Source organism: Felis catus, chromosome B3 (genome assembly GCF_018350175.1).
Source record: "Felis catus isolate Fca126 chromosome B3, F.catus_Fca126_mat1.0, whole genome shotgun sequence".
NCBI lineage: Eukaryota > Metazoa > Chordata > Mammalia > Carnivora > Felidae > Felis > Felis catus.
In genome coordinates, this window is record NC_058373.1 from 45,727,065 (window position 1) to 45,745,512 (window position 18,448).

An 18,448-nucleotide genomic window follows, 5' to 3' on the forward strand; every position below is an offset into this window, starting at 1 on the left:
AAATATTCTTTAGAACAGATTATTAGAAAAGGAAAACGAAGGGATTACTCAGAGGTAGTCATGTAGACATCAGCAAGATACAGCATATAATAGCTTGTCAGGGAAAAAAAATATTTCTTATGATCATCTTAAGGTAGCAAATAAAAGTTCAAATGATGTTAAGAAAGCAAGAGATTAAGCTTAATGGACCTGGAAAATTATGTGAAATATTAAGCTTATTGTTATAAATGCAGGGTCGCTATTTCTTTAAAAAATTTTGTATGTTATAATGTTTCTGCTTAGGGGCACCTGGGTGGCTCAAACGTTCGACTTTGGCTCTGGTCATGGTCTCACGGATCCTGTGTTCGAGCCCCGCGTCGGTCTCTGTGCTGACAGCTCAGAGCCTGGAGCCTGCTTTAGATTCTGTGTCTCCCTCTCTTTCTGCCCATCTCCCACTCATGCTCTGTCTCTGTTTCTCAAAAATGAATAAATGACCGGGCGCCTGGATGGCTCAGTCTGTTGAGCGTCCGACTTCGGCTCAGGTTATGATCTCACAGTTTGGGAGTTCGAGCCCCGCGTCCGGCTCTGTGCTGACAGCTCAGAGCCTGGAGCTTGCTTCAGGTTCTGTGTCTCCCCCTCTTTCTGCCCCTCCCATGCTCTGTCTCTCTCTGTCTGTCTGTCTCTCTCAATAATAAATGTTAACAAAAATTTTTTTAAATGAATAAGTGTTAAAAATTTTTTTTAAAAATGTTTGTGTTTAGACAGATTAGAGGAAGAGGGATCTGTATTCTTAACTGTATTTTAGAGTATTTAAAAAATGTAGTTATTGCAAGCATAAGCTTGTAATAAATTTTGGTAATGTTATAGTTGGTTCTAATATTTATAAAATCTGTTTGCATGCAGTTAATATGGTGAAACAGTTTGTAGCTTATACTAATTCTCCCTTCTGAGTGTTTTTACATACAGCTCTCTTTGCTATGAACTTTTTAGTAAGTAACATAGAAGAAAGCTTTACCGGGGAAATTTATTGTCCTATTATTTGGGTGTGTGTTAAGAAAGCAGTTAAACAGGTAGCGCTAACTCTTCATTAACTTGTTTTAGAGATTATAGTTTTAAGGTTTCTTTTGCTTTGCTTAACAATGGCATATCACATCCTTTTGATTTTCAACCCTTAGAGTCACCTCTGAACTGCAGCAGAAGTTATTTTATGTGGTTAATCAGTGTAGTATTCAGACGACTTATATATAACGCAGTACTTATGATGAAACACACTTGCAATACGTGTAGACTTAGTAAAGGTTCAAACTATTACGTGAAATCTGATTTTTTTTCCTCCTGTAGAGACAAGTATAATTTTGGGTTATAGGTTTATCCAAACACCTGATGCCTAATTTTGTGTGAAAAATACCACAGACAATGAAATTAGTTACATGTTTACTGTGTAAAGCTTTCTGAAATTGATGTCTGATAAGGATATAGTAAACTGCATAAAATATATTTAATATAATACAGTATTCTAATGTACTTTAATTCTTGCCTTTTTTTTTTTAAACTTAGTTTGTTGGGTGTTAAGGAAACTAATCAGAACTGTGGCATTGACAAGGGCTTTGGGGACAGGATTGTCAAAAGGATAGCCTTTTGGATACCCACTAGGCTAGAAACTTTGTGAGGGTAAGGACATAGTCTTCATTTACATTAGTCTCTGTAATACCTATCATAATGCTAGGCATATAATAGATACTCAGAAAATATTTGTTGGATGAATACTGACAGCTGTATGATGGCTTTTTTAACTGCTTTTAGAAGTGCTTATTTTGGTACTTACTTTAATTGTCTGTTTCTTTGTTGGAAGCATGTATGTCAGAGATTAATAGTGTGTTCCCTTCAAGAGGTACCTTTCCCAGTGGCAGTGGTGGCTCCCCCTTAAGCACTGACATGTAAAGTGTACTTACTCTTAGAACACATGAATCATTGCAACAGCCTTTTATTCCTTACCACTCTGTTGCTCTGTTGGAACTCCTCATAACTTTTGCTAGAATATTGTCCAGGCTTAGAAGTTGTGTATGTCATTTTTGCATCCGCAAGTCAGACCTTTTACCTCCGCCATTAGAACTTGCATTTTGTCTTATGCAGTTTATATGGTGGCTTATGTTTATCATCAAAGCACCTGTGTACTTTTTCCAGCTGTTTTATTGTGTCAAATGTGGTGTGTATCAAGGTAGGTAGAATTTTCTAGTTCTTTAAGACAGTGTGCTTCTCCCAAGTTAGTCCTCTTCTAAGCATTCTAAATTAGGGGCAGAGGGCTTCAGACTTTAACTCTTTTTTTGTGAACTCCTCTTTCATGAAAATAAAGTATGAGTTGTCCAGGAACTAGGGGGAAAAAATATTTATTACTAGTTGGTAGCGTCCGAAATGACTTTAACGAACAGGTTGAACAATGATTTAGGGTGTAAGGGTAGAATTCAGGGGTTTATTTAATTGACTCTACTATAGTTCTCACGTATCTATCATATAAAAGGGCATCAAGGTTGTGCATTTCTAGGAGTTAACCGTTCTCATCCTAAATTCCACAGCCTAAGTTAGCTATCTGTGGCAGATCTGGTACCCTGGAATAGTAGTTTGCAATATAGCTGTACAGTATTGTTTTCCTGATTATTAAAGTGAAGTAGTGTTCATTTAAAAAAATTCAGTAATCTGGAGAAGTACTAAAAAGTGAAAATTGCCTATAATTCCACCACCCTGAAACTATCACAGGTGTTACTTGTTTATCTAAGGTGTGTGTGTACATGTACTCATAGATTTATGTTTACGGATTTTTTTTTCAACAACTAAAATAGGCTCACATCATACATGGTGTTTTGTTAAAGGCAGATAAAATTGAAATTTTCTCTAGTCTGGAGAACCTGAAAGCAGTAGTCTTCCTCGTACATTCTTTTCATTCTCCCTAGCTGCTTATTTATGCTCAGTCGTCCTAGGAACTATGTTAGAGTCATTTTGAGTTTTTAAAAATACAGATACCAGGCTCCTGCCTCCTCAGAGATTTGGTTTTGGCTGCTCTGTTGGGGGCATAGGCTTCATTATTTTCTAAAAGTTCCCCAGGTGATTCTCACACAGAGTTAAGAACCGCTGGCTGATCTAGACTAGAGCTTGAAGCTTGGCACCGTTCTCCTTTACCTCTTTCTGTTTGGCAGTTTTGTGTACTTTACATTTTCCAAAAAACTCCACACCGCTTTATTTGATTCTGACAGCAGGACTTAGAGTTAGCCAGGAGTATTTTATTTTTATTGGTAGAATAGATAAGTAACCCATTAAAAATTGAGTTACATTTTTGCTGCCTTTTAGATTAAAATCTCATGTGTATGCGCGTGTGCATTTTGTGTGTGTGTCTTTGTTTATAGTTATCTATAGATGACAAAGTTGACAAATTTTTTAAACTATATATTTGGGGGCACCTGGCTGGCTCATTTGGTTAAGCTTCCGACTTTGGCTCAGGTCATGATCTCACAGTTTGTGAGTTCAAGCCCCACGTCGGGCTCTGTGCTGACAGCTCAGAGCCTGGAGCCTGCTTTGGATTCTTTGCCTCCCTCTCCCTACCCCTCCCCCGTTTGTGGGTGTATATATGCTCTCTCTCAAAAATAAATAAACATGAAAAAAATAAATAGCATACTTTTGGTGTTTTCTGGATTTATAGTGAATAATTATCTTCAGATTAAAAAATATATAAAAAATGACCTATTGGATGGCTGCTATTAGGTCTTTTAGAAAAGTTTTATTACTAAGATATTAGTCTAATGAAGAGATGTTAAAACATTGTATGCAATTGTATGCAAACAATTAACACAAAGCATAGTCTGATTATTTTTAAATATTGCATGTAATTGGGGACAGGGTGTTGCTGGAAACATTCATGTTCAGTTTGGCTTATATTCTGATTTCCTCCCCTCTTAAATCACAATTTTATGACTAACCATTTCTACATTTTATATTTTGTAAATGTTTATAGGGAAGAGTTGCTCAAGTCACAAAGTTTTTTGGCAAAATTACTTTAAACCTACTTATTGTGTGGAGTTTTTTGTTTTTGTTTTTGGAGGTGTTTCTGAACTTGAAAAGGAGAATTGCAAACCCTTATATGACCATTTTGCCTTTGGAGGAGAAAGCCAATTTATGACCCAGAATCCTTTATTCATAATTCTGAAATACAAAAGTTCTAAAAATTGTGTTTTTTTTCTTAAGTTTGGTGGCAAAAGTGAAGCTGTTTAAGGCCTTGATTTATTTATAGTCTTGATTTATCTTATTTGGCATGAATGTGCATGTATTTCATTGCACAAGTATTTCTGTGATTGGTTGGGAGACCCTGTTCCAGAAGCCACTGGGAAATTTAGATTAATAAATTATATATATACATATATATGTATATATATATATATATATATATATATATATATACATTGTACTCTTCTAAAATCTGAAAATTCTGAATTATCCTTAATTATAAAATTTAAGATCTGTGAACCTATAAACATTTATGTTGCATAAATAAAGAGCTGTTTCTAGCGTCATCTTCCTTTGGTGTAAATATTTTTACTTTGCCATTTTACCCTAGACCCTAAAATCACATGAAGAATATTGCAGTGTTTTTATATGAAATTCTCTAATTCCAAAAATAGCCATGTGTTACTACTATGGATAATTTAAGATGTGATAAATTAATTTTACTTCTATTTGTATTTTGATATTCAGACTATCTTTACTGCTCAACTAATTTTCTAGTTTAGTTCCTCAAAGCATTAAAGTTAGGTTTCAGGGGTGACTGGCTGTCTCAGTCTGTAGAGCATGAGACTCTTGATCTTGGAGTTGTGAGTTCGAGCCCTACGTTGGATGTAGAGCTTACTTAATTTTTTTTTTTTTTTTTTTTTAAATTTTAAATGGGCACCTGGTTGGTTCAGTCAGTGGAGTGTGGGACTCTTGATCTTGGCATTGTGAGTTCCAGCGCTACATTGTGTGTAGAGATTGCTTAAAAATAAAATCTTAAAAAAAAATTAGGCTTCAATAACATTAAACTTTAAGTTAGCTCTCATCCTGGTCATACTACTTTCCTTTGCACCAGTTCCCATTTCTGTGGCACGTGCCTGAATCCTTGAAGGATTAAAGATTAGTTGATTAACTTGCTGTAGGAGTTTTGATAGCACAGGCTTAAATGAGAGATAGAGCTATAAATGGTTACTAACTGTACAAAAAAGTGCCAAAAGTGATGTTGTTTATTGGAGTTTGAGGAGGATTTGGTTTTTCTTTTAAGTTACTTCTCATCTGTGACCTAAGTTAGGAATTCATAGAGGTACTTTGTAGCGTCATTGAAGTTGCGAATTTATAGGCCTTACTGACAGGATGGGTTTGCACATGTTTCTAGTTTGACTGGCCTGCCACCTCTTACCTTTTGTCCCCGTGAGAGCTGAATAGCAATCCAGACCTTGTTACATCCAATGTATGATTCACTCCATTATCAGTCAGGTAGCACATCTGCTCATTATATAACATTGTACCAGGTTCTGGGCTGGATGATGATCATCAGAACTTATTAAAATGTGAGTTATATTTTATATGAGGAAAGGATGATACTTTTTTCAGTAAGGAAGAAATTACTGTATAGTTTCTAATTCAACACGTGTAAAGTAAGCCCAAAGTTACGAATTATGAAATCACTCAAAAGCTAGAGTGTAAAATTTCATGTTTTTTTTAAATTTTGGAATTATCAAAGATGTCTTTATATAAAGTTTGTTCATTCTAAATATACAGAACAAAAATGATGTCAGCTCATCTGTGAGACACCAACCAGAATTTTCTTATATTGTCTAAGAATGTAAAGGTCAGTTTCCCAAGATGGTAAAATTTCAGTTTTCTTAAACACTGTGTATCTATCAAATTATTGCTACGGTTTTATCACTGTATGTTTGAAAATCTTGTCCTTGTGGTTTTTATGTTTACAAGCTGATACAGTAAATTTCTAGTGCTTTCATGTGATAGAGCTGTTTAAAACAGTACGGGATAGCAAAGCTGGGCCCTGCTGTGTACCTCTGCTGCTTGTTGCCTATTTGTCATGCGGCATCTTAACGTGATACAGTAGACTTACACTTAAACATTTTGTAGATGTGGCTTTGGGAGCCTCTCTTTATACGACAAGAGATAATAGTCTTAACGATAGGCACATTTGTAGCTACTCAAAGATCTAATGGCTTTGTGGGTTTTGAGAAGTGGGAATATAGGCCTAGGTTTAAATTGAAGCACTGCCTTCACTAGCTTTGTAATCTGATTAATTTTTCAGCAATAGTTTCCTCTTTTATAGAATGGGGATAATAGTTTCAGAGTAGTTATGATGATAAATAAATACATTAATGTATACAAAACATTTATCCTGGTACCTGGACCATGGAAGCCACATAAGCAGGGATAGTGACTGCTGGTGTTATTTTTGTTGCCGTGGTGTAATTTGGTTTTCCTTTAAGTAAACTAAAGTGAAATTCACCACAGAATGTGCAAAGCATATGTAGTTTGTCATAATGCTGAAGGGTGCCGTTTTAAAGATAGTATCTTCAAACTGAGTTAATTAACCACTCCTTACTAGGATAATGTCTTTTAAGTAGGTCATAGTAAGATGTAGTGGAAAGAATTTAGGACTGGAAATGAGAAGCCTTGGCATCCAGTTCTGACAATGCTATTTACCAGCTTTGGGCAAGCTACTTAACCTCTCAGGCTCATTTTCTCTTTCATAATATTGTGATTACCTGCCCCATGTACCATACGGTGCTTAGAAAAATCAATTGAACTTTTTTTTTTTCCACATGCTTTGTAAATTGTAAAGCAGGTTATAATCATAAGGAGTAAATACTGTTTGCAAACGTTCTGAAGGAGTTCCCCCCAAAGCTCTACTCTGTAGATTACTTGGTGGTGTGTTTTGTGGTCCTCTATTTTTAAAAAGCTTTTTTTTCCCCAAAAGAAGCATCTTTAAGGTTTTTGTACTGTGGAACTTTATCAAGATGTGATAGAATGTAGTGAGCTCTTTCTCACCTCATACCATTTTCTTTTCCATGGGAGGAACATCTTCACTTATTTTTTTTTTTTTAATGTATTAATAGATGCTTTCTGACTAGCAGACTTTGTTGGTTGTCCTTTGTAGTAACTTCCATTTTTTTTAATGTTTATTGAGAGAGAGAGAGCAAGCATGCATGCATGTGACTGGGGGAGAGGCAGAGGCAGAGGGAGAGAGAATCCCAAGCAGGCTCCATGCCTGAAACTCTACGCTCACATTGTTCATAACCTGAACCGAAATCAGGAGTCACTGGCTGAGCCACCCAGGTGCTTCCCTTGTAGTAACGTCTAATTTCTATTTTCCCTATAATACAAACACCAACATTGCAAATAGGAAGTGAATGGCACACAAGCTTCACACTTTGTCTTTTGAGTCACACAAGTCCTTAAGAGACAGGGACAAGCCCTCTTAGCCCTCTTTTACCTCAGTGGGTTAGAAGCACAAAAACAAACCTCCACTCTTCAAAAAAAATTTTTTTTGACATTTTATTTTTCAGAGACAGAGTGAGACAGAGCACGAGTAGGGGAGGGGCAGAGAGGGGGAGACACAGAATCCAAAGCAGGCTCCAGGCTCCAAGCTGTCAGCACAGAGCCCAAAGTGGGGCTCAAGCTCTCATGACCGCCTGCTCATGACCCGAGCTGAAGTCGGCCACTCAACCGACTGAGCCGCTCAGGCGCTCCCAAACCTCCACTCTTAATACTGTTTGCCACATACCTGGAAGGATCAGAATCTTGTTGCTTTTTTATCACTCCTTTGAGGAGAGGGTTTCATATTGGAAGTACATGGAAGATAGGGGCTGTTGAGGAGACTAGGGAAAGGGAGGTACACTAACTTTTTTTACAGCTACCTTATACCTAACCCTCTACCCTGGGGGTCACAGAAGCTTAAGATAGGTACACGGTAGTCCCTGTTTTAGGCAATGGGAAAAGTTGATTAGTTGACCTCAGGAAAGAACATCCATTCACATTTCAAAATAAATGCATTTTTTAAAAATTTAAATATTACAGTTCCAGCAGTTGTGTTTTTTACACTATTTCTGATGCATGTGTTATTCAGTAGGTTTTTATGGAGCAACCTGAAAAATGTGAACTTCTGGCATTGGCTTGGAGGAAAATATGTATTTCTTTAAATGTGGAAAACATTTTTAAAGTTCCAACAAGTGATTTGTAACGGTTGAAGATGCGAGTTGGGTGGAGGAGACCTGTAGTCTCTCTGGAAGCTATTAGCAGTTTTCAGTCTGAAGGAATTTCTCCTTGCCTTAATATTTGGTTTATATTTAGGCCTTTGGAAAAATACAAAACAAGCATAAAAGCAGTCCCTGTACTTAAGGAATTTCCTTTTTATAATGGTGAAGTAAGATGTATTTGAGAGTACCAGGCATATTTTATCAACTGATGGAGTGTAAGGTGTAGATTAAAGTATGAGTATTTTATTGCAGAGAAAGCTTGTTGAAGAATAGCACTAGGGATGGCTTTGTGGGGACATGAGCCTTGAACTTAACTATCAGATGTCTGGTGATAGACACAACACCGTTGAAGGGTGCTGCTACTTAATGGGAGAATTGAAGAGGAGAGTTTGAGTGGCATAAAGGAAAGTGTATTACGTATATCAAGTCAGTTAAGATGAAGAGTTCATGTTAGGATTATTTGTGCAGTTTGTTTTTGTGAAACAGCATGACATTCTCAAAGCTTTTTTGTCTGGGACAGCTATGAGCAGGTGGTTTATAAGCAGTTCGCATTAGTTTGGTCGATGATTTGGGAGTAGAGAGTGATACTGTGGGGTAAACTTTTCCAAATGTTTTTTGCTCTTAAAGTAATAAAATACTGGTTGTTAGCCCATTTTCCTTCTTTCGCAGGTAAAAAACAGGAAGCAGATGAGTTGAGTGGAGATGCTTCTGTGGAAGATGATGCTTTTGTCAAGGTAAAGTGTTAATTACTCAGGTTAAGATGTTTGTTTTGAGTGTAGTATTTTGCATGATGAATTCATGCAGTTTACTTGAATAATAGATGTATGTAGGTAAAATAAAGATAGAGACCTATGTAGTATTGTCAATCTCATCATAGTTGAAAAATACAATAACTGTCTTTAGTTGAATGAGACATAGGGCTAAAAATAATTTTTGTCCAGGTCTTTAAGTAGAAATCAGACATAGATGCCAGAGGAACAGCTATAGGACAATTGATATGTTAGTTCCTGGACAAAGTGCTGCAATGAAGGTATTGATAATTTATTTTTCATCTTCTCATTGCATTTAGCTTCTGTATAAAATATACAAAACTAGCTTAAAGTAGTTCTTAAAATGGAGAGAGAAGATTGCTGATGTGTTGCTACTTAGGAAAGATCAAATTAAGAAATTTGTTTTGCCTTTTAAAGATAAATAAGCCAGTTTCTTTTGGCTAAAAATTAATGTATTTCAAAACTGACCAATCAGAAAAATAATGTATATAGTTTTAGCTGGAGTTGTGGCAGTTCTGTGTACTAAGTTATTTTTAATCACAGGTTTTTTTTTTTTCCCTTGGGTGTGTGTGTGTGTGTGTGTGTGTGTGTGTGTGTGTGTGTGTGTGTTTTTACTAATGTGATCTGCTCCTTACTGATCATTAGGTCTTAAGTAGTGTGGCATTTGTAGGAATTATTTAATGACCATAATTCCTCTTAAATTATGTACGTTTATACCCCCATATATTCTGTTCTCTGTGTAGTTAGTCCATATGGTCATAACATCTCTGGATGTCTGTGTGCTCTACTGTGAAGTTAGCTTGTGTCCATTCACCTGGCCATCTCTTCCTACTGCCTAGCTCTCTCCCCTCCCCACGTTAGAGGGACACACAGACCACAGAGTATACCACATGCCCTACACTTTGCACCTTGCACTTTGAGGGTATGCAGAGAGAAAGAAATTCATGGTGAGGATTTAACTTTGAAATCAGATAATTTTAGGAAATACTTGCCCAAGGAGCCATTAAAATTGATGATTGCATGCCTGTAACTAGCTTTTGTTTGAGCCTTTCAGAACTCTCCAGTCTCTGTATTCTGTTATTCTTGTGATACATCTTCCTTTAGGTTTCTTTGTTCTTATTTTCTCCAGGTATCTTCACTAGTGAGTGTATGACTGAGTAAAAACTATCCATAACCTGGAAAAACATTGTGGTTTAGTAAAAAACTTTTAATTTTCAAATATCTCTGTTTCAGCTCTTCAGTTCACAAAAATCTCACATTTATTTGAACTGTTAGGAGATAGATATGTCCATTCAGCATAATAGTATTGTCTCATGTGCTGCAAAGGATAGCTTTGTGTTGTTATTAAGTGAACCTGGTCATAATATCGAGAAGAACAGAAGAGCTTAAAAAAAAAAGTCCTATTTAAATAAATCTTCAGTTCCTTCTTTGTACTTCTTTTTTCACTTTGGAAGTAACGGCATATATGATGTATTCGATTTAAATAAAGTGAATATGCTAATTTCTTAGAATTGGTAAATTTTAGAATTTATACAGTAGTGGTAAGTAAGTATTACTTATTGTCTAGACATGAATAATAGAGTAATTGCTTTCATTTACAAGTGAAGAGAATGGTCCAAGTTGGCATTTCAGAATAAATAAAGTCCCCTGGGTGATTTCCCTTAGTCGGTTCTCTTTTCTTTTCTTTTCTCTTTTTCTCTTTTTCTCTTTTCATTTCTTTTCTTTTTTCTTTTCTTTTCTTGCCTTTACCCCTGTTACATAATCATCTACTCCCATTTTCAGTCTCCAGTGTTCCTCACTCATAGGCTGTGAGGTTGGTGAAACCTACTGCCCCAGAAACATCCTGCTCCCAAGCACTCCACATTCTAATACAATCATATTGCTTTTCTTTGCCCATCTCCCTCAGAAATTTCTATTTCCTCACTGCAGTTCAGCTCTGAGTGATTGATAGTCATGCCCCTGCACTTTTCCCCTTTTAACCCAGAAGCCTTTTCTTAAACCTGTTATATTTACCATAAGAATAGGAAAAGGGGAAGGGTGTTCATTGCTTTCCACCCTTTCTCTGCAGTTAAAGAGGAAACTAACTAGATTGCTACTTTTCTTTGTTTCTATTGAATTACTGTGAATTCATAAACTTTGAAGGGCAAACAGAATTCCTTAACCGAGACAACCCCAACCTATGTTCCCTTGCCTATCTGGGATTGTGGCACAGTGATATATTTCAGAATAAATACATTTAATTATTTGCATTTTTTCAAAAGCAGAATGTAGCAGTTGGGGTGCCTTATTATAAATTAGAAATAAACTTTGTTACAATATGTAAGACTTGCAGGGTCTTTGAAGTTAAATCAAACTGGCATATGGAGAAATCAAGTCATTTCTGTGAAGTCGTATCTTCTAGGACAACTCCTGGGATGTGACTTGGTAAATATTAAATAACTGGAACTTGAAAGCATCTCCAGTAGCAATCCAGTTAGTGTGTACCTCAGTGTGAGAGATTTGGGGAGTTAGATGCATGGTTCAGTAAGTTTGGGATTTGACACCCTCTTTTTAAAGACACAGTAAACGTGTAAGGTAAAATGATTGAACTTTGACTTTGGGAATAAAGTCAAAGTATGGTAAAATTTAAAACATGTAGACACGTAAATTACCAAAAAGGTTTGGTGGATAGCCTCCACTACTTTGCCTCTAGTTGTACCAAATTTTCTTACCATTAAAAGGACTGTGAATTGGAGAATCAAGAGGCACATGAACAAGATGGAAATGACGAGCTAAAGGACTCTGAAGAATTTGGTGAAAATGAAGAAGAAAATGTGCATTCCAAGGAGTTACTTTCTGCAGAAGAGAACCAGAGAGCTCATGAATTAATAGAGGCAGAAGCAATAGAAGATATAGAAAAAGAGGACATCGAAAGTCAGGTCTTTAGCCAGTTTTTTAAAAATGCGACACGGATAAATTAAGTAATAAATAATAAAAAGTATTTTTTCTAGTTCAATGTGGAAGTTTCAGAATTTTCAAAAATATCATTTTGGAGTTATTTATAAACCACTCAAAATCCTACCACCTAAGATGACCTTTTAAATTTTTGCTTGTCTTCCACATTTGTATATATTTTTATATAGTAGTTATCATGCCTTTAGTTGCTGTTTATTCTACGTGATGTTTTCATATAACATACCATAATTTCATAATGCGTGTGCTATACTGTAACTTACTAGATTGATTTCTGTGTGTCAAATAGCCACTCCCTTAATTTGGACATTTACACATAAGTTGTTTTCTACCCCATTATGGATGAGTGTACCAGTTCACTCTGATCTTGCCAACAGTACTGGATGGTAGCTATTTTTTCTTTTGCTATTTTAGTAGATATAAAGGATTAATTTGCATTTCTTTGGTTATGAATGGTGGGTAATTACTTCAAGTTTAATTTAAAGGCATATAATTTTAAAAGTATTTGATTGAAATAGACCATTTGTCTTGTTTTGAAGTATGTTAGTGTGTCTTAAAACCAATGGATTAGGGAGTCAGTACTGTTAATATTCATGCTTAGAATACTTCCATTCTACTTAGCCAAATAAATGAAGGGCTCAAGAGATTTTTGTAATCCTCTATCAGTGTGACTGTTTTTATGTTGGAACAAAAAGTGTAGTCTGAATTATTAAGCATTGACTTAGTACCGACGGTATCATAGACACTGTGCAGAATACAAGGCAAGTGATAGTTGGGTATAGCATAAAAGCATTCTCATGTTACCCAGATATTTTGTAAAGCAAAGCTATTGTATACCCTTTTACTTAGGAAATTGAAGCTCAAGAAGGTGAAGATGATACCTTTCTAACAGCCCAAGTAAGTTTACATTTAGTCCTATGAATATGATATTGTGGGTGGAAGGGCTTGGAAAAGGAATCTTATTTTGACTTCATAATTCTCTAATTCATAAAACTGCTTTAAATTCAGTTTAAGTACTGGTATATACAAAATACTTAAAATTGGCAGCTGAAATTTCTGTTGCCACAAAGGTAATTGGAAGATATTATAACAAGGTTCTTACCATTTTCAGAATAAAAATAAAAATAGTCCATCCTTTCTGTTAAAAAAAAAGAAACAAACTGAAAAACCTCTGGTTACCAGTCTTTTGAGAAGTTTACCTCTCCTTGATTTTTTTTTTTCTGGCAATTTGCTGTGAAGTCAATCATTTAAAAGTACTAATACCCTTATTAAAGCTTTAGTTAAGATTTTGTTAATTTAACACACCTAGAATGGACAGAGTATAAAAATGATAAAAGTCTCTGTTCTAGAAATTTACTCAGGGTATGTGTGTGTGTATGTGTGTGTGGAAAATGACTCCTCTTCTATTGTGTGTCGTGTTGTTTTTGGTATATGTGATATAGATAGTGTATATCTATATATACAGTGACTTACAGGGGCTATAAACACATATAGCTCAGTTGCTACAATGTTTCCTTTTTAACTTATTCTTTGTTTTTTCCTCATCTGTACTCAAGAACCCCTTTTTCATCTACCTTCTTTAAATAGTATGCTTTGAAATAGAGATAGGAGTTTCCTCTCTTTACTAGATTAAGAAAAAATAGGGATCGAGACTGTTATTTCCTTACCGTAATATTTGCCAGAAGAGTATGTAAGTGGAGCTCATACTTGTGGACTGCTTAGCTGATTGCCTCTGGTCACACCTTCTTTCCTGCAGCTCTATTGCCTTTGAAATGATGTTGAACCACCAATGCTGGTGAGGCTGTATTTTGGCTTTCTGCGTTTATTGCAGTGGGGGGAGAAACTGCATTTCTGGGAGAAATGTGTCTGATAATTTGGAATATTCAGGAAGGAAATGATAGGACTATGCCTGTCTGTAGATTTGTCCCCCATACTGTCTCCAACTAAGTTAGTTTCTGAGTGATAAAGAATAGGTGAGGAATATTAACTCTCAGATTAGGGGAATACCTTTTCTAGATTAACTAATTTGCAAAAAGGTATGAGCTCTTCATATTCCTTAGCAACTAGCTTGTTAATTTGCTCCAAGGCCCACTCCTGGAGTTGTGTAGGTTGTGAGCTGTGTAAAGAGATCATTTCTAAGGTCCCCATTCACATCATAGATTACATATTTGTTATAAAAATTTAACAGATTAAAGTACTTTAAGGAATGGATGCCTTTTTAAAAATTTTCACAAATCTTTATGGCCTGGAGATGGCCATGCTTCCCTTCTATCCTGATGATGAGTGAACACTTATTCCTCATCAAGGGCTTTACTGTATCAAAAGATTGGGAAGGTACATCTTCAGAGAAGTTTTCTTTACGATTTAAAATGACCTTTTTTCTCTTTGTGAATAATGTAGAGTGGAACATTTAGCAATATATAAAAATGTTTCTATGTTTCATTGTGATCTAATGCTTCTGAACGTGTTGTTTTACTGTGTGCATTAAGTAATACTACATAGAGCGTAATGATCACCCGGCTTTAGCCATTACAACTCATGGGTAGTCTTGTTTCATTTATACCTCCTTTCACTTTTCCTTTTCTGCATTATTCAGACAAATCCTGGACATTTTAAATTTTTCATTATGTATCTCTAAAAGAGAACTTACTTTTTTACAATATCACTCCTGATAAGATTTTTAATCTCCCTACGTGTACACTTAGTATTCAAATGTTCAATTGTGTGTAAGTTTTTGCTTTTTTTCTTATTTTCACAGGTTTTGTTTGAATCAGATGTAAATAAGATGTACCTACTGTGATTGATTGAAATGTTTATTAAATTTCTTTTAGTTTATAGGTTTTTTTCCCCTCCATCTTTTTTCCTTCAGTTTATTTGTTGAAGAAATTGAGTTGTATATTCTGTAGAGCAAGGGTTGGCAAAGTTTTTCTTAAGGGAGTAGGTAGAAAATATTTTAGCCATTGTGGGCCATATGGTCTGTGTTACACCTGTTCAGCTCTGCCATTGTTGTGTGAAAGCAGCTGTAGACCATAGGTAAATGAACTGACATGGCTGTTTCAGTAAAAATATTTATAAAAAGAGGTATCTAGCCTCTTTTTTGCCAACCCGTGTTATAGGCTTTCCGAAGTCTAGATTTTGCTGATTACATTTCTGTGGAGTCGTTCAACATGTGTCTTTGTTTACTGTATTCTCTCTAAATTGGTAAGTCGGTTATAGGATCTGGAGACTTGCTGTCCAATTCAGGGCACCCCACCCCAACACACCCAACTACTGCAGAAACAGTGTTCTTCCATTTGGATGCATGTCATGTCTGGTTTTAACTTTTTGGTGATGCTACCAATCATTGATGATCCACACCCCTTTGATCAAAGTAGTATATTCTAATTCTATCATTTTTTCTTACTGATCAGCTAGGATGTTCCTAGAAATAAAAATAGCTCATACTGTTTGGTTATCCAGTGGTACCATTGACAAAGGAAAGCCAGCGTATATACTTATGCCTCATTTCTTTTCCTTTTATTTACCAGTTTTGAGAATAACGAGCTGGTTTATCACTGACTAATGAGCTTGTTATTTTTCCTTTTTGTCTCCCTTAGTTTCATTTTGAACTCATGGATTTAAGTGTATTTGATGTATTTCAGTCCATTGTAGTTATCCTTGTTCAGTGTTCAAACTGTCCCATCTGTATCTGTAGCTTGTGAGAGCCTCTTCATTTCAACATGATCCTAGTAGTCTTTGATTGCTTCCTTGCTTTCTGGTATGTTATGATGTTCCTTTTTCTGCTCTAGACCTAATTAGCCATTTTTTCCCTTTATAGTGGTAAATGGTTTTCAAGAAAATAGTTTCGGTGGTAGGGATGTAGTTCATTGCCGCTGGGTTTTCATGTCTTCTAGGTCTTTTCTTCCAGTGTACGGTGCTAGGGAATGTGTGTGGTGTTTTGGTTTGTTTTTGCTTTCAAGTTAAATAAATTTTGAGGTCACAGGGATACTTGCAAGTTAATCATTTCCTTTGTCTTATGGTACACATAAAATAGTCTTAGAAACTTAATATCAACACTATTACCAAAAAGATTAGTGAAAATAACTTCTCCCCAGTATATCTGTCCTAAAGATGTACCCTTCTAGGAGTGAACAGACTATACTATTTTGGACGAGTTCTGCTCTATAGGATTATATCACCAACTCATACATATTTAGGTTGACTTGTTTCATTTTATTTTCAATAATTAAGGTGTGCTTTTTAAAAAACTTGAATCTGTAACTTTTTGTGAGTCTATAATTCAAACTAGGAAATTTAATTTTATAATTATTTACAATATTTATGTGGTTTCAAAATCAAAGCTACGAGAAAATACATTCAGAAAAGTCCCTTCTGGGGTGCCTGGCTGGCTTATTTGGTAGAGCATGTGAACCTTGATCTCAGGGTCATAAGTGCAAGCCCCACATTGGGCGTAGAACTCACATCCACACAAAAAAAGTCCCCTCCACTCATTCCCTTGATGGCAAACTTTTTAAATTCCTGATACATTCTTCTATTATTTGTTCCTAAAGATACAAGCAAATGGGCAGTATATTTGTATAGGAATGTATTTATTTAAAGCCAGTTTTCAGGCTTACTTACTTTAAATGTTTGGCCTTTAGGTGTTAGCCAAGAATGTGGTTCAAATTGTGCTTCTTTTAGTTGCTAATAATATTTTGACTTTGGGTGGATTCTCTTAGTTTCTAAGTCTGTAAAGTGAACATTAATTCCTACCTGCTGCATTGATGTTAGGATTAATTATAGATCCTGGCACTTAGCATATGTGCATTCTGGTTGTGATCTTGTTTACTAGCTTGAAGATACTCGTTTTACTTAAGAATTTGGGGGAATTTTTCTCAAAAATGTTTATATTTGCTGATTCTGTAATTCTTCAAAATTTCCTCTAATCTCAGTCTCTTCAGTCTTTGGTAATCACACCATGTATATTCCTTTTTCTGTTTGCCTTTGCCCTTAATATTTCACTAATTTGATACCCTTTTTTTGTCATATGAATTCTGTGTACCCCTAAAGCCAGATTTATCTATATCTGCTCCCTAAAACTTTCCCTAATATCTTTTATGTAGTGCTTTATTGTTTACAGAGAATTTTTTACATCCATTATCTTACTCAGATGTTTATATTTATTTAGGTCATATGTTATCCCTTATTTTATGGGTAAAATTCACCTACATGGATAACACGAGTGAAACTGTTTCGTTGACAACGATAGGATAAACATCCAGGTGTTATGATGCCTGGTTTAGAATTCTTTTCACTAAATCACTGCACACTAGTAAGTCTTGTTTTCTGATTCCATTATACTCACACAGGGCTGTAGCTAAGCCCGTTACGTACATGGAAATGAACAGTTAGTTCATTCCCTTCACCTGAAAATAGTAGTGTCTTATACCACAATTATTCAGTAAATTCATTCAATAAATATTTATTGAATGCTTATCACATGCCAGGTGTTTTGTGTTTTCTGTGATCTTTAGCATATTGCCAGATAGCAGACAGTTGGTGGCTTAAGGTTATTTTGAAGGTTTATTTTAAAATCAGGCTGAATATAATATTTACATACAAGTCAGGGAAAGGAGACTTTCTAGAAGCGGTCTTCTGACATAGCACATGTTACATGTATCGCAAGATTAACCTAGGGGAAAGGAGAGAGAGAGGGGTGGGGAGAATGTAGCTTTGTATATGAATTTTGGCATTTGACTAAGGGTTGTAGATCCTGCTATAAGGATAAACAACATGAGTACCTACCTTACAGAGCATTTGCTTCATTTTCATATGTGAAATGTTACATTTTTTCCAAGAGAAGCTCAAAAAGTGTTTAATATGGAAGGATGCTTTACACTGTTGTTCCTTATTGTATTTCTTATTCTGAAAACAACCTGTTTTCGGTGGAGGAAAATTGTTTTCAGAGAAAATGCGTATCCTATGTATCATTTAGACAGGAAAAATCTCCCATTGTATTTCTTGGTTTGTTTCCGTATTACAAAGATTTTTAGGCTTATTTAGGGCTTTTGGTTTGACTTTAGCAGAACTTTGTTTACTGCACATACTGCGCGGTGAAACCTGCACTGATACGTGGCTCATCTTTTCTACTAACCCTAGTTGTTTTTGTGCTTCAGCTGTGTTGTAGTTGGTTTTATTTTCTAGAAGCCGGGTCAGACTCTTCTAGGGGCATTGAAGCATATGTGGTAAAGCTAGTGTTACCTTTAATTTGAGAAACTCACATTATGAGACCCTTCAGAAGACATGTTGAATAATTAGGGTAAATATCTGAAAGCTCTTCAGCAAAGTAAGGCAAACCTTACCAGTTATTTTAGCAGCTAGAAATAACATTTGTAACTAGTGGAACTACAGCAGAAAGCATTTTTTAAAAAATATTTTTTAATGTTTATTTATTTTGGAGAGAGAGAGCATGGGAGGGGAGGGACAGAGGGAGACACA

At 35.6% G+C, this 18,448-nt stretch overlaps 1 protein-coding gene across 7 annotated transcripts in view; it reads left to right on the forward strand.

The window, feature by feature from the left end:
• The window catches only part of SLTM (SAFB like transcription modulator), a 45,357-nt gene that overhangs the window by 3,681 nt on the left and 23,228 nt on the right, over nt 1-18,448 (forward strand). For 3 of the 7 annotated variants that reach the window (XM_023255288.2, XM_023255289.2, XM_023255290.2), the window contains exons 3-5: nt 8,919-8,983; nt 11,740-11,937; nt 12,821-12,868. In XM_023255288.2, coding sequence (XP_023111056.1) covers nt 8,919-8,983; nt 11,740-11,937; nt 12,821-12,868 — 311 coding nt within the window. The remainder of the gene's footprint in view (nt 1-8,918; nt 8,984-11,739; nt 11,938-12,820; nt 12,869-18,448) is intronic. The other 4 variants (XM_023255292.2, XM_023255294.2, XM_023255293.2 and 1 more) reach the window with 2 other exon arrangements.